The 15,990-nt window shown below is 58.9% G+C and overlaps 2 protein-coding genes across 2 annotated transcripts in view; one reads left to right on the forward strand and one right to left on the reverse strand.

Moving 5' to 3' along the window:
- etfb (electron transfer flavoprotein subunit beta) overlaps window positions 1–122 on the forward strand; it is a 10,001-nt gene extending 9,879 nt beyond the window's left edge. The window contains exon 5 of the mRNA XM_059641289.1: window positions 75–122. Coding sequence (XP_059497272.1) covers window positions 75–122 — 48 coding nt within the window. The remainder of the gene's footprint in view (window positions 1–74) is intronic.
- Window positions 123–845: 723 nt separating this feature from the next.
- Window positions 846–15,761, reverse strand: LOC125448469 (upstream stimulatory factor 2). Its single transcript, XM_059641290.1, has 5 exons — window positions 15,450–15,761; window positions 4,997–5,043; window positions 3,640–3,755; window positions 1,672–1,791; window positions 846–851 (listed from the first exon to the last, which is right to left on the reverse strand). The coding sequence occupies exons 1-5, from the start codon at window positions 15,581–15,583 to the stop codon at window positions 846–848; spliced, it is 423 nt and encodes a 140-aa protein (XP_059497273.1). The 5' UTR covers window positions 15,584–15,761.
- Window positions 15,762–15,990: the final 229 nt, after the last annotated feature.

Raw genomic sequence — 15,990 nt, forward strand, 5'->3', positions numbered from 1 at the left:
TTCATATCATTTGCGAACTTACTAACCCACCCTTCCACTCCTTCATCCAAATCATTCACAAAAATCGCAAATAGAAGACCCAGAACGGATCCTTGTGTACACCACTTGTAACTGAGCATTAAGTTGAATATTTTCCTTCGGCTACCACCGTTTGTCTTTTAAGGATCTGCCAATTCTGAATCCAATCTGCGACATTTCCCCCGATCCCATGCCTCCTTACTTTCTGCATGAGCGTACCGTGGGGAACCTTATCAAATGCTTTACTTAAACCCACGTATACCACATCCACTGCTCCATCTTCATCCACGTGTTTGGTCACCTCTTCAAAGAATTCAATAAGGTTTGTGAGGCATTATCTACCTCTCACAAATCCTTGCTGACTATCACGAATCAAACAGTGACTTGCGAAGTGATCATAAATCCTATCTCTCGGAGCCCTGTCCAATAATTTGCCCACCACTGACGTAAGGCTAACTGGCCTGTAAATTCCGGGGTTATCCCTGTTCCCTTGTTTTAACAAGGGAATGACATTTGCCACTTTATGGAAGGAAATGGGCAGTTACAGGACCACAAAGGGTATGGGGGGTTACGGGGGCAGGAGAAATTTGGGAGGTATATGGGAGGGGTGTATGGGACTGGGAGGGATACAGGAGGTTATCAATTGTGAGGGGAGGGATGGTGTATGGAAGGAATGTGGATGTTAACAGGACTGGGGTTGCAGGTATATGGGAGGGATACAGGAAATTACGAGACCAAGAGGGACATGGGAAGGATACGCGAGGTTATGAGGCAGGGTGGGGTATATGAGACGTTATGGGAAGGATACGGGAGGAAGATGGGACACTTCAGGACTGCAAGGGATAACAGGAAATTACGGAATGGTAGGAGTACGGAAGGTTACAGGTCTGGGAGGATGGGAAGTTACGGGACCAGGAGGTTATGGAAAGATATGAGAGATTGTGGGACTGGGGGAGGGGGGTAAATACAGGAAGGTAAGAAAGTGATATGGTAGGTTTTGGGACTAGATGGATATGGGTGCCTGTGGAACGGACACAGGAGGTTGCAGGGCTGGGACAGCCACGGTTTGGCGGGGGGTGGTGGGGGGGAATGGAATATGGGACCGGGAGAGATACGGGACTGGGACGGACACAGGAGGGAAACAGGGTGATACAGGACTGGGAGGGATGCAGGAGGTTGCAGAACATGGAAGGATGCAGTGGGATCCAGGAACGGGATGGATATGGGGGGGGGGTGGTCAATACAAGAGGGATATGGCTGGGTGGGGGGGAATAGGGCAATACGGGGCTGGGGAGGGATACGGGAGGGAAATGGTGCAGGACTGGGATGGATACAGGGAGCTTTGGGGGGGATATGGGGCCAGGAGGGACATGGTAGGGACACAGGGCGATACAGGGCCAGGGAGGGATACGGGAGGGTGCGGGATTGGGAGGGATACAGCAGGATACAGGACCGGGATGGATGCGGGGGTTTGGGGGATGCGAGAGGGATATGGGGCTGGGAAGGATGTGGGACTGGGGAGGGATACAGGGGGTTGTGGGACCAGGATGTTGATGGGGTTTGAAAGCGGTGGGGTGGGGGGTGCTGGCGGATACGGGAGGCTGCGGCAGCGGGTGGGATACGGGAGAATATGGTGGTGAGGGGGGCTCTGACCTGTGCCACTGCTTGCTGCCCCCCAGTGAAGGCGGTGGAGGAGACGACACTCACTGCCCCGGAGGCGTCCGTCTGTCCGTCCAGCTGGTTATCGGAAACCTGCACCACCCGATACGTCACCTGCAGGAGAGGGAGGGGCACACTGTTACATCATGGTGGGGGGAAAGCAGCGGGGCGTTCATCCAAGATGGGTGGGAAGACAAACGGGTAAGCGGGGTGGGGGGGTTATATCAAGGGAGTAAGTAGTACTCTACACCCCCATTAATAAAGCTTTGTTGACCGCGCTCTCTGCCTATCCACCAATCATCTGTGCCACAGTTACACCTCCCCCACATGCATCAGTACACATATACAGCCCCTAGACCCCCTCCCTACCCCTCTACCCTCCCCCAGCCCCTACACTCCTCCCTACCCCTCTACCCTCCCCCAGCCCCTACACTCCTCCCTACCCCTCTACCCTCCTCCAGCCCCTACACCCCTCCCTACCCCTCTACCCTCCCCAGCCCCTACACTCCTCCCTACCCCTCTACCCTCCTCCAGCCCTACACTCCTCCCTACCCCTCTACCCTCCTCCAGCCCCTACACTCCTCCCTACCCCTCTACCCTCCTCCAGCCCCTACACTCCTCCCTACCCCTCTACCCTCCTCCAGCCCCTACACTCCTCCCTACCCCTCTACCCTCCTCCAGCCCCTACACTCCTCCCTACCCCTCTACCCTCCTCCAGCCCCTACACTCCTCCCTACCCCTCTACCCTCCTCCAGCCCCTACACTCCTCCCTACCCCTCTACCCTCCTCCAGCCCCTACACTCCTCCCTACCCCTCTACCCTCCTCCAGCCCCTACACTCCTCCCTACCCCTCTACCCTCCTCCAGCCCCTACAGCCCTTCCCTACCCCTCTACCCTCCTCCAGCCCTTCCCTACCCCTCTGTACCCCTCCAGCCCCTACACTCCTCCCTACCCCTCTACCCTCCTCCAGCCCCTACACTCCTCCCTACCCCTCTACCCTCCTCCAGCCCCTACACTCCTCCCTACCCCTCTACCCTCCTCCAGCCCCTACACTCCTCCCTACCCCTCTACCCTCCTCCAGCCCCTACACTCCTCCCTACCCCTCTACCCTCCTCCAGCCCCTACACTCCTCCCTACCCCTCTACCCTCCTCCAGCCCCTACACTCCTCCCTACCCCTCTACCCTCCTCCAGCCCCTACACTCCTCCCTACCCCTCTACCCTCCTCCAGCCCCTACACTCCTCCCTACCCCTCTACCCTCCTCCAGCCCCTACAGCCCTTCCCTACCCCTCTACCCTCCTCCAGCCCTTCCCTACCCCTCTGTACCCCTCCAGCGCCTACACCCCTCCCTACCCCTCTGCCCTCCTCTAGCCCCTACACACCCCTCCCTATCCCTCTGCCCTCCTCCAGCCCCTACACCCCTCCCTATCTTTCTAACCTCCTACACCCCCTCTCTATCTCTGTAACCTCCTCTGGCCCCTACACCCCCTCCCTATCTCTGTCACCTCCTCTCATCCTTACTTCTTGAACATCCCCTGATTCCTGGCCCTCCACACCTGGGGGCCATGCCTTCAGCTGCCTGGGATCCCGAGCTCTGGAATGCCCTCCCGGAACACCTGTACACACCCCTCCCTCACTGCTCCTTTATGACACTCCTTAAGGACTGACCCTTTGTTCGAGCTTGTGGTTTTCTAGCCCTGATGACCCCTGCTGTTGCCTAGGGACAGACTCTGCTCAATTTCTGATCCCAAGGTGGTCCTGGGGAAAATTTTGGTATGTGAAGAAGTGCTCTATAAATGCAGCTTCTTGTTGCTGTTGAGGGTGAGAATGTTAGCGTTCGGAGTGGGAGGGGTGTGGGGATGAGGAGCGCAGTCACAATGGCCTGGCATGACCCTCGGATTGGGGCATGACCCCCAGGACTGGGGAAGGACCCACACCTCCAACTCGGCCTCGCAGATACAACCTGGCCACCATTGTTCTCTGTGCGGAACTGGTACTGGATGTTGTGGTCAGTGAAGGCTGCTTGCTGTACACTGGCAATGGCCACAGCCGTTTGCTCATCAGCGTTCCCGCTCTCTCCTGCCCGGAAAAACACAACACCGACATTCCCACTCAGTACTGGAGCGAGTACCCACTGCTCACCCAGGGTGCCACCTCTCAGTGGGGAAAGGCAGGGAGGGGAAACATTGGCCACCTCCCCACCACCAGTCTCCCACCTCCAAACTCAGGGGCACAGACCCCTCTCCACCCCCTCTGCTCTGAGACTCTAACGCCACGCTCCTCCCGAGGGACACTGATGCTCCCTTCTCCACTTCACCCCCACACCCCCACCAGAGAAACTGACCTTCTCTCCACACCCCCATTCCCTCCCTGGGGACAGTGACCATACCAGCTCTGCCCCGACTCCTTTCCCCAGTCGGGTGGCACCGTGAATACAAACCAGGAACTGCAGGAGGCTATTCAGCCCCTCGAGGCTGTTATGCCACTCAGTACCATCACGGCGGGTTCTGATCCAAACCGGCTCCATCCATCCCACCCCGCCCAGCACTCTGCTCAGACTGGTTTCCTCACTCCCGCGCCTCTCTCCCGCAGCCCCCATCCCTCACTCCCGCACCCTCCATCCCTCACTCCTGCACCCCTCTCCCGCAGCCCCCATCTCTCACTCCCGCACCCTCCATCCCTCACTCCTGCACCCCTCTCCCGCAGCCCCCATCCCTCACTCCTGCACCCTCCATCCCTCACTCCCGCACCCTCTCCCATCCCCCGTCCCTCACTCCCGCAACCTCTCCCATCCCCTGTCCCTCACTCCCGCACCCTCTCCCATCCCCCATCCCTCACTCCAGCACCCTCCATGCGTCACTCCCGCACCGTCTCCCATCCCCCATCCCTCACTCCCGCACTCTCCATCCCTCACCCCTCACTCCCGCACCCTCCACCCCTCACTCCCGCACCCTCCATCCCTCACTCCCGCACCCTCCATCCCTCACTCCTGCACCCTCCACCCCTCACTCCCGCACCCTCCACCCCTCACTCCCGCACCCTCCACCCCTCACTCCCGCACCCTCCATCCCTCACTCCTGCACCGTCTCCCATCCCCCATCCCTCACTCCCGCACCCTCCATCCCCCATCCCCGCACCCATCTCTCCTCCACTCCCGCACCCATCTCTCCTCCACTCCCGCACCCATCTCTCCTCCACTCCCGCACCCATCTCTCCTCCACTCCCGCACTCACTTCCTGTCTCCATCACTCCCACACTCCTTCCCTCCTCTCCCTGCTGACCCATCTTTCAGGATGGTCGATGTCCCTGCCAACACCTACCTTCTGGAAGCTGGACACTGTCGTCAGTCTCTTGTCCTTTCTCGTGGCTACAACACAAAATAAGACGGTCACAGGCTGTCTGTTCGTGGTTCAATTCTCACCCCACTGTCGGAGGGTCAGCGCCGGGGGGTTCCGCGCTGTTGGAGGGTCAGCGCCGGGCGGGGGGGTGCCACGCTGTCGGAGGGTCAGCGCCGGGGCGGGGGGCGCTGTCGGAGGGTCAGCGCCGGGGAGGGGGGGGGCCGCGCTGTCGGAGGGTCAGTGCTGAGGGAGCAGGCACTGTCGGAGGGTCAGTGCTGAGGGAGCGCCGCACTGTTAGAAATCCCAGGTTTAGTTGTCTAACACATCACTGCACTGAACAGTATCTGCTAGCTCTCTGCCCACTCCAGGAGTTTGCTCATTCTAAGGTTCTAGAGTAGATTTGTAGCTCGGGTTGTGGATGTTGAGGTTGTTTGGCTCGCTGAACTGGTTCATTGTTCCGCAGATGTTTCATCAGTGCTGCCTTTGATGAATCGTCATTGTGTTTTCTTACCTGGTATTTAAACTCTGGGGCCGTTGGATTTGATGACTTCATTTCCGGTTTCCTTTGCACTGGTGTATATATAGGGACTAGATCTATGTATTTGTTAATGGCCTTCTTAGTGGAGAACCAGGCCTCTAGGAACGCTTGTCTCTGTCTGGCCTGTCCTAGGATCCTGGTGATGTCCCAGTCAAACTGGTGGTTCTCCTTATCCATGTAAATGGAGATGAGTGTGTATTGATTGTGTCTTTTCAGTGCTAGTTGATGCTCGTGTTCCCTTGTGGCTAATTTTCTTCCTGGCTGTCTGATGTAGCGTTTGTTGCAGCGGAGGGGAATTTTATATATCACGTTGGTCCTGTCCATAATTTCAACCAAACTACCCACACACAGCCACAAACGATGTTGAGTGAAAACTCTACTTAAATGGGCAACACCACACTGCAGCAGCACAGAATTATGCCAAAGAGAAGAAGAGTCCCTCTTCCAGATATTCAAAGTCAACGAATATCTGAAAAACTGCATTGGAAGATGCCTGCACGAACAACACCAGGAAGATACTACATGCCCTGATACACTCATCACGCTGCCTTACATCAGGAACACATCTGAACTGACCACAAGACTCCTACGACCACTGGGCATCAAAGTAGCCCACATCAACCCTACACAAACTGCTCACCCAACTAGACCCACTACTCACTAAGGACAGGACCAATGTCATCTATAAGATCCCCTGCAGAGACTGTGACAAACACTACATTGGGCAGACAGGAGGAAATAGCCACTAAGGTACATGAACATCAACTAAAAGCAACAAAAGGACAGGACCAATGTGACTCATCTCCAGTCACATGGATAAAGGAGAGCCAGGGGTTGATTGGGACAACGCCAGGTTCCATGGACAGGCCAGACAGAGACAAGCATGCGAATTTGCTAGAGGCCTGATTCTCCACCAAGAAGGCCATCAACAAACACATAGAACTTGACCCTGGATATACCCCACTGTGAAGGAAAACCAGATATGAGGTAATCCAGCTCAACCAGGCGGGAAAACACAACAGCGCTTCATCAGAGGACGCACTGATCATGTTACCCAGCACGGTAATGAAACATCTGTGGAACAACGATCCAACAATGAACCAAAACAGCTTGCTCACTGCCGTGACCCAGCCACACTCACTCTCCGAGAAGGAGGCTCCCTTCTCCAGAAGTTCCCAGTCAGAGCTGAGTGACTCCAAGGCAAGGTCGGAATCCACCCCTCGACCACTTTCACACAGAAACAGGAGTTCAACAGGGGCTTCACGTGAACTAGTAAAATTGAGGAGACCTCACACTTTCACACTGAGCAAGGGGACAGGGTAAAGTCATTGATAAGGCAGCTGGAGGTTATACTGGGCAGCAAGAATCTTAAATCAGCGCCATATGTAAAGAGACAGCAAGAGACAGGGCAGGGAACAGAGGGTGGGGGGGGGTGACAGAGGGAATGATGTGGGAGGTAGGAGCAGGAGTGGGATCAAGAGGGTGACCGGGGTGGTGGGGGTGGGGGGAAGGAGAATAGCACGAGGGTGACTGGGGTTGTGGGGGGTGAAGTGACAGGGTGACCAGGGCAGGGTTGGGGGCAGCTAGAGGAGGACCAGAGTAAGGGTGCGGGTGCAGGTGGAGGGAGTGAGCAGGTGACAGGGGGCAGAGGGCAGAGTGAGAGGGTGACTGGGGTGGTGGGACAGTGAGAGGGTGGCTGGATGTGAGATGGCGCAGGGGGGCGAGCAGGCGCCTGGTGGGGGTGAGCGCCTGGGGTTGGCGGGCGGAGGGGAGCGTGCGGGCGCCTGGCGGGGCGGGCAGAAGGGAGCAAACGGGCGCTCGGGAGGTGGGGCAGGCGGAGGGGAGCAAGCGGGCACCTGGGGGGGCGGGCGGAGGGGAGCGAGCCAGCGCGGGGGGTGGGGGTGCGAGCGGGCGCCTGGTGGGGGTGGGCGCCTGGGGTTGGCAGGCGGAGGGGAGCGTGCGGGCGCCTGGCGGGGGCGGGCGGACGGGAGCGAGTGGGCGGGGGGGGGCAGGCAAAAGGGAGCGAGCGGGGCGCCGGAGGGGGGGCAGGCAGAGGGGAGTGAGCGGGTGCCTGGGGGGGGGGGGGGGGGGGGCGGGCGGAGGGGAGCGAGCGGGCGCAGGGTGTCGAGCGGGGCGCCTGGGGTTGGCGGGCGGAGGGGAGCGTGCGGACGCCTGGTGGGGGCGGGCGGAGGGGAGCGAGCGGGCGGGGGGGGCGGGCAAAAGGGAGGGAGCGGGCGCTGGGGGCAGGTGGAGGGGAGCGAGCGGGCGCCGGGGGGGGGGGGCAGGCAGAGGGGAGTGAGCGGGCGCCTGGGGTGGGGGGGGGGGGCGGGCGGAGGAGAGCGAGCGGGCGCAGGGTGTCGAGCGGGCGCTTGGGGTTGGCGGGGCGGAGGGGAGCGTGCGGGCGCCTGGTGGGGGCGGGCGGAGGGGAGCGAGCGGGCGGGGGGGGGCGGGCAAAAGGGAGGGAGCGGGCGCCGGGGGCAGGTGGAGGGGAGCGAGCGGGCGCCGGGGGGGGGGGGGTGCGGAAGGGAGTGAGCAGGCACCTGGTTGGGGGGGGGGGGGGGCGGAGGGGAGTGAACGGGTGCCTGGCCGGGGAGGCGGGCGGGCGGAGGGGAGCGAGTGGGTGCCTGAGGGGGAGGCGGGCGGAGGGGAGCGAGCGGGCACCTGGGAGTATGGGGGGGCGGGAGCGCAAGGTTTGTGGGGGGGAGCGTGAGTGGGAGATGTGGGTGGCGGGGGAGGAGTGAGAGGGTGACTGGGGGCAGAGTGAGGTGCGAGTGGGTGATTGGGTGCTGGGTTGGGGAGCGAGAGGGTGATTGAGGTTGGGAGGGGGTAGGTGCGAGAAGGTGACTGGGGGTAGGGGTGGGAGCATGAGAGGGTAGCTGGGATGGTGGGGACGGAGAATAAGAGTGTGACTGGGAGTGGGGGGTGGGAATGGGAGCATGAGTGGGTGATGGGGGTGGCCTGGGAGGAGCGAGAGGGTCGCTGGCGGCGGGGGGAGGAGTGAGATGGTGACTGGAGGCGGGGGTAGGAGACAGGGTGACTGGGTGACCGGGGGAGCGAGAGGGTGACTGTGGGTGGGTGGGGGGGGTATGAGCCAGAGGGTGCCTGGGGGCCCTTCGCTCACTCACCCACTGCACCAACAACCCTCACCAGACCCCATGGCCCATCGCTAACCCGCACCCACCTCACCCTTCCCTCACCTGACCCCTTCACCAACATCCTTCACCAGACCCCATCGCCCCTCGCTCACCAGCCCCCTTCACCTAGATCCTTCACCAGACACCACTGCCCCTCGCTCACTCACCGCCCTCGCCCTTCGCTAACCTGCCCCCTTCACCAGCACCCCTCACCAGACCCCATTGCCCCTCGCTCACCCGCACCCCCCTCACCCTTCGCTCACCTGCCCCCTTCACCAGCACCCCTCATCCGCCCCCTTCACCCTTCGCTCACCCGGCCCTTTCACCAACATCCCTCACCAGACCCCATCGTCACTTGCTCACCGGCCCCCTCACTCCTCGCTCAGCTGACCCTATCGCCCTTGCTGACCCGCCCCCCCCCTCACCCCTTGCTGACCCGCCCCCTTTACCAGCACCTCTCACCAGACCCCATCACCCCTCGCCCCTCACTCACCAGTGCCACCTCACTCGCACCCCCTCACCCCTCGCTGACCAGCTCCACCTCACCCGCACACCCCCTCACCACTTGCTCACCAGCGCCACCTCACCCACCCACCCCTTGCCCCTCGCTCACCCACACCCCCCACCCCTCGCCCACTGGTGCCACCTCACCCAGCCCACTCGCTGACCAGCGCCACCTCACCCACCCACCCCTCGCCCATCGCTCACCCACACCCGCCACCCCTCGCCCACCGGCGCCACCTCACTCGCTCCCCCTCGCCCCCCCCCTCACCCGCACCTCCCCCCCACCCCTCGGTCACCAGCACCCCACCTCGCTCACCAGCCTCCCCCCCACCCCTCGCTGACCAGCACCCCCCCTTGCCCCTCACTCACCGACGCCACACGCTCCTCGCTCACCAGCACTCCCTCGTCCCTCGCTCACCCGCAACCCCCCTCACCCCTCACTCACCGACGCCACCTCACCCGCGCCCCCCCCCCCTCGGTCACCAGCCCCTCCCTCGCCCCTCGCACACCCTCGCATCCCCCCCCCACGCACCCCCTTGCTCCTTGCTCACCGGCACCACCTCACCCATGCCCCCCACTCGCCCCTCGCTCACCAGCACCCCCTCGTCCTTCGCTCACCCGCACCCCCCCTCACCCCTCGCTCACCCGCGCCCCCCCACACCCCTCACTCACCGGCGCCACCTCACCCGTGTCCCTCCCCCCCTCACTCACCAGCCCCTCGCACACCCGTGCACCCCCTCGCACCCCTCCCCCCCACCCCCCGCGCACCCCCTTGCCCCTTGCTCACCGGCACCACCTCACCCACTTCCCCCCCGCCTCGCCCCTCGCTCACCAGCCCCCACCTTACCCCTCGCTCACCAGCACCACACTCCTCGCCCCTTGCTTACCGGCGCCACCTCACCCGTGCACCCCCCCCACCCCCCGGTCGGTGCCACCTCACCCGCGCCCCCCCCGCTGGCGCCACCTCACCCGCGCCCCTCACCCCTTGCCTCTCGCTCACCGATGCCACCTCACCCGCCCCCCCCCTCGCCCCTCGCTCACCAGCACCACCTCACTCGCGCCCCACCCCCTTGCCCCTCGCTCACCAACACCACCCCCCCTGCCCCTCGCTCACCGGCGCCACCTCACCCGCGCCCCCCCCCCCCATCGGCACCACCTCACCCGCACACCCTCGACCACCGGCACCACCTCGCCCCTCGCTCACTGGTGCCACCTCACCCGCGCACCCCCCCTGCCGGCACCACCTCACCCGCGCACCCCCCCCCCCCTCGCCTCTCGCTCACCAGTCCCCACCTTACCCCTCGCTCACCAGCACCACCCTCCTCGCCCCGGCTCACCAGCGCCACCTCACCCGTGTCCCCCCCCCCCCCCCCCCCCCCCCGGCCCCTCGCTCACCGGCTCCACCTCACCCGCACCCCCCCCTCGCCACACACCCACTGGCGCCACCTCACCCGTGCCCCCATGCCCCTCGCTCACTGGTGCCACCTCACCTGCACCCCCCCGCCCCATGCCCAACAGCACCACCTCACCCGCACCACCTCGCCCCTCACTCACTGGCGCCACCTCACCCACGCCCCCACGCCCCTCGCTCACTGGTGCCACCTCACCGACACCCCCCCTCACCCCATGCCCACCAGCTCCACCTCACCCGCACCCCCCACTTCGCCCCACGCCCACCGGCGCCACCTCGCCCGGGCCCCCTCGCCCATCAGCCCCCTTGTTCACAGGTGCCACCTCACCCCCAACCCCCTCGTCCACCGGCGCCACCTCACCCGGCCCCCTCGCCCCTCGCTCATCAGCCCCCTTGTTCACCGTTGCCACCTCACCTGCGCCAGCCCCTTGCCCCGTGCCCACCGATGCCACCTCACCCGCCGCACCCTCCCCTCGCCCACTGGCGCCACCTCACCCGCCACGCACCCCCCCCTCGCCGCCACCTCACCCGCACCTCTCGCCCCTCGCTCACCAGCATCACCCGCTCCCCCCTCCCCCCCTGCTCACCAGACCCCCTCACCTGCCCTCTCACCAGACACCCTCATCTGCCCCCCTCACCTGCCCCCCTCACCAGACCCAATCAACCCTTGCTCACCAGCTCTCCCCCCTCATCCCCTGCTCACCAGCCCCCCTCCAGCTACCCCCCCAACTCACTCACCCACCCTGCCCGTCACTGCCCCTCCCTCCCTCTCTGTCGCTCTCTCCTCGCACCTCTCTCGCTTACCCCACTCTCTTACTTTGCACAGCCTCGCACTCTATCACTCTCCCTTTCTCTCTCTCTGTCGCTCCCCCATCTCCTGTCTCTCACATGGTCTCCTTCAAGTGAGTCGGGGAAGAGTGTTCAGTGGCCATCAGTGAGGAGAAGGTGCTGAGGAAACTGAAAGGTCTGAAGATGAATAAATCACCAAGGCTGGATGGCCTACACCCCGGAGCTCTGAAGGAGATAGCTGAGGACACTGTAGAGGCATTGGTGAGCTGTCAGGAGTTCAGGAGGATCCCAGAAGTTCTGACAATGGCTAATGTAACACTTATGTTCAAGAAGGAAAGGAGACAGAAGGCAGGAAATTAAAGCACACTTAGCCTGACCATCATTATTGGTAAGATTTTAGAGTCCATTATGAGGGATGAGATCGCAGTGTACTTGGAAGTGCATGGTAAGATAGGTCTGAGTCAGCATGGCTTCATTAGGGGCAGGTCATGCCCGAAAGTCAGTTAAAATTCTTTGAGGAGGTAACGAGTAGGTTAGACAAAGGAGAGACAGTAAGTGTAGTTTATTTGGATTCGCATAGGGCCTTTGACAAGGTGTCGCACAGGGGGCCGTTGAAGAAGATCAGAGCCCATGGTTTTAGGATCAAGGTACTGGCATGGATAGAGGATCGGCTGACTGACGGAAGGCAGAGAGAGGGGATAAAAGGGTCTTTTTCAGGATGGCAGCTAGTGACTAGTGGCATTCTGCAGGGAGGGGATTCACTGTTGGGACCACGACTATATGCAGTTAAGTACATCACATCATACATTAACGATCTGGGCAAAGAAACTGAGGGCAAACAGGGGACTGGAAGAACACAGCAGGCCAGGCAGTATCTGGAGGAAAGCAGCGGTCAATGTTTCAGATGTTAGCCTTGTTCAGGACCTGAAGAAGGGTAATACCTGAAACGGTGACTGCTCATTTCCTCCAGATGCAGCCTGTCCTGCTGAGTTTTTCCAGCCCCCGATGGTCTACCTGGATTCCAGCATCTGCAGCCTTTTGGTTTCTATTGAAGGAGCTGAGGATGTGGAGTTATCTGCAAACTTAGCAACAAAGGTAGTTGTATTGAGGAAGCAGGGCTGCAGAAGGACTTGGGCAGGCTCAGAGTGCGCGCAAAGAAGTGGCAGATAGAATACAATGTTGGAAAGTGTGAGGCTAAACACTTTGGTTGGAAGAATAGACTATTTTCAAAACACAGAAAGGCTTCAGAAACCTGAAGGAGAAACGGACTCGAGAGTCCCCCATTTCAAGATTGTCTTAGAGTCTCACAGATGTAAAGCATGGAAACGGACAGTTCGGTCCAACTTATCTCAGCCAGCCAGATATTCTAAATTAATCTAGATCCATTTAGGCGGCATGGTGACTCAGTGGGTTAGCATTTCTGCCTCACAACACCGGGGTCCCGGGTTCAATTCCACCCTCAGCCAACTGTCTGTGTGGAGTTTGCACATTCTCCCTGTGTCTGCATGGGTTTCCTCTCACAGTCCAAAAATGTGCAGGCTAGGTGGATTGGCCATGCTAAACTGCCTGAAGTGTTCAGGGATGTGTAGCTTTGGTGGGTTATAGGGGGAATAGGTCTGGGTGGGATGCTCCAAAGGTCAGTGTGGACTTGTTGGGCCGAAGGGCCTGTTTCCACACTGTAAGGATTCTATTCTATTATATTTTTCATTTGCCAGCATTTGACCCATATCCCTCCAAACCCTTACAATTCATACAGCCATCCAGGTGCCTTTTCATATTGCAATTGTACCAGTCTCTACCACTTCATCCGGCAGCTCATTCCTTACATGTACCACCTTGTGTGAAAAAGTTATCCCTTAGGTCCCTTTTAAATCTTTCCCCTCTTACCTTAAGCCTTTGCACTCTAGTTTTGGAAAGCCCCAGCCTATTCAACCTCTCCCTGTAGCTCAAACCCTCCAACCCCAGCAAAATCCTCGTAAATCTTTTTTGAACCCTTTCAAGTTTCACAATTTCTTTCCTGTAGCAGCGAGACCAGAATAGCACGCAATATTCCATAAGTGGCCTAACCAATGTACAGCCGTAACATGACTCTCCCAACTCCTCTACTCAGTGCACTGACTAATAAAGGCAAGCGTACCAAACACCTATCTATCTGTGACTCCATTTTCAAGGCACTATGAACCTGCAGTCTAAGAACTCTTTGTTCAGCAACACTCCCCAGAACGTTACCATTAAGTATATAAATCATACCCAGAGGTGTCTTTCCAAAATGCAGCGCTTCACATTTATCTAAATTAAATTCCATGTGCCACTCCTTGGCCCATTGGCCCATCTGAGTAAGGTCCCGTCTGAGTTAACCTTCTTTGCTGTCCACTACATCTCCAACTGTAGTGTCATCTGCAAACTTACTAACCATACTTCCTATGTTCACGTCCAAATCATTGATATAAATGATGGTCAGACTGCATTTGGAATATTGTGAGCAGCTTGGGGTCCTACAGCTAAGGAAAGATCTGCTGGCCTTGGAGGGGGGAGAATGGGGTTGAGAAACAGATGAACCGTGATTGTATGGCAGCACAGACTCAATGGGCTGAGTGGCCTAATTCTGTTCCTATATTTTATAGTGCCTCGCTCTCCTCTCCTCCTGTGCTCTCCCCTTCTCCCTCTCTCTGATCCAATTCTGAAGAAAGAAACTAAAAACCAGAGTCTGAGGCAGACACAGAGACAGAAAAAGAAAGAAATTGATAAGAGAGACAGAAACAAAGAATATGGGAGACAGAGGGAGAGAGCACCTCTCTGTCTGTCATTCTTGTTCTCTCTCTGTCTCTTTCTCCCGTGAAAACTTATTCAAATATAATCTTAGATTCTGGTGTGTATTTTTTGCGTGTGTGCACGTGCCTGTCTCTATACGTGCTCTCTCTTTGTCTGGATGTGTTTTATTGCTTTCAGATCCCCTCTTGCTGCATGTGTTGTCTGTCAGTATGTGTCTGTCTCTATCACTGTGCGTGGGTCTGTCTCTCTATCTCCTTCTGGGGGTGTTTTATTGTGGACAGATCTCCCATTCCTCATCCCCTCCCTGCATTTACTTCTGTCTGTCTGTACGTGGGGGTCTGTCTCTCTGTAATCACACAAGGCCCAGAAGTACAGAGAGATCATCCTCTTCATCTTCACCACCCACCACCCACAACACACCAACCCCCCCACCAATCCATGTACCTACCTCTCTGTGTTTTCTCTCTCTCTATCTGTATCTCTAGATGGATCACGCTCCTCCTCTCCGCCCTCCCCTTCCGTCCCTCTGTCCAAGTATCTACTCAGTGTGTGTATATATGTGGCCCTCGACATTTGCACTGCCTGCCTCTGGGGGGGTGTTTAACGCAAATAGATCTCCCCCTCCCCATCTTTGCATATGTGTATGTGTCTCTGTCTCTCTCCCTGGGTGTGGGAGGGTTTAAGTGTAGGCAGATCTCCCTCTCCACCTTGCTTCTCTGTGTGAATGTATGTGTCTGTGTGTGTGGTGGGGACTCTGTGTCTCTATCCCTGGCGCTGTTCAATGCAGACAGGTGTGTGTGTGTGTGTCTCTGTCCCCGACCCTGGAGCTGTTTAATGCAGACCGATCTCCATATCCCCCCACCCTGTCTCTGTCTGCATGTGTATGGGGGTCTGTGCATCCCTGACCCTGGGGATATTCAATGCAGATGTGATTGTGATTGTGTGTGTGTGTGTGTGTGTGTGTGTGTGTGTGTGTGTGTGTGTGTGTGTGTGTGTGTGTGTGTGTGTGTGTGTGTGTGTGTGTGTCCATGTCCCTGACCCTGGGGCTGTTCAATGCAGACAGATCTTCCTCTTCCCCCTGTCTCTGCCTCTGTCTGTGTGTGTATGGGGGTCTGTGTGTCCCTGACCCTGGGGCTGTTCAATGCAGACAGATCTTCCTCTTCCCCCTGTCTCTGTCTCTTTCTCTTTCTGTGTGTGTGTGTATGGGGGTCTGTGTGTCCCTGACCCTGGGGCTGTTCAATGCAGACAGATCTCCCCCTCTCTCCACCCTCCCAAACCCGTACCTACCTGGAATCCAGAGCCTGGTCTAGAATATCCATGTGGGGCACAGGGAGCTGTTGCCTCTGCTGCTGTTTGAGCTGCTGTAGTTGAGATTCGAATTTGGAAGGAGATTTGATCACGGGGCCAAACAACAGGGTCATGTGAGAGCCCCAAATGGACACGTGAGAGGATCCAGGGACGGGTCCTGCTCTCCTTCCTTCCTTCCTTCCCCCCCAGGCCCCAGGCACCGAGACACAAACACACAGGGAGAGGGGGGAGGCAGGGCACGGCAAGAGGCAGGCACTAGGCCCAGGGCCTAGGCAGGCTGCAAGACCAGGAGCAGACTCCCGGTGCCTGGGAATGTGCTTCCCCAACGCTCCCAATCACTTATTACTCCATTATTACTCCCTGCAAGACCAGGAGCAGACTCCCATTGCTAGGGAATGTGTTGCCCTAACACTCTCAATCAAGTATTACTCCATTATTACTCTCTGCAAGACCAGGAGCAGACTCACATTACCTGAGAATGTGCCGCCCAAACACACCCAATCATTTATTACTCTATCAT

Source organism: Stegostoma tigrinum, chromosome 41, assembly GCF_030684315.1.
Source record: "Stegostoma tigrinum isolate sSteTig4 chromosome 41, sSteTig4.hap1, whole genome shotgun sequence".
Taxonomy (NCBI): Eukaryota; Metazoa; Chordata; class Chondrichthyes; order Orectolobiformes; family Stegostomatidae; genus Stegostoma; species Stegostoma tigrinum.

Excerpts from the sequence above, each read along its gene's own strand:
- LOC125448469 (XM_059641290.1), bottom strand. The coding sequence starts at position 15,583 with ATGACCCTGTTGTTTGGCCCCGTGATCAAATCTCCTTCCAAATTCGAA. Across the intron at positions 3,756-4,996 it reads CAGTGTCCAGCTTCCAGAAG|GAGAGAGCGGGAACGCTGAT; the intron begins GTAGGTGTTGGC and ends TTTTCCGGGCAG. Across the intron at positions 1,792-3,639 it reads CAGAGAACAATGGTGGCCAG|GTGACGTATCGGGTGGTGCA; the intron begins GTTGTATCTGCG and ends CCTCTCCTGCAG.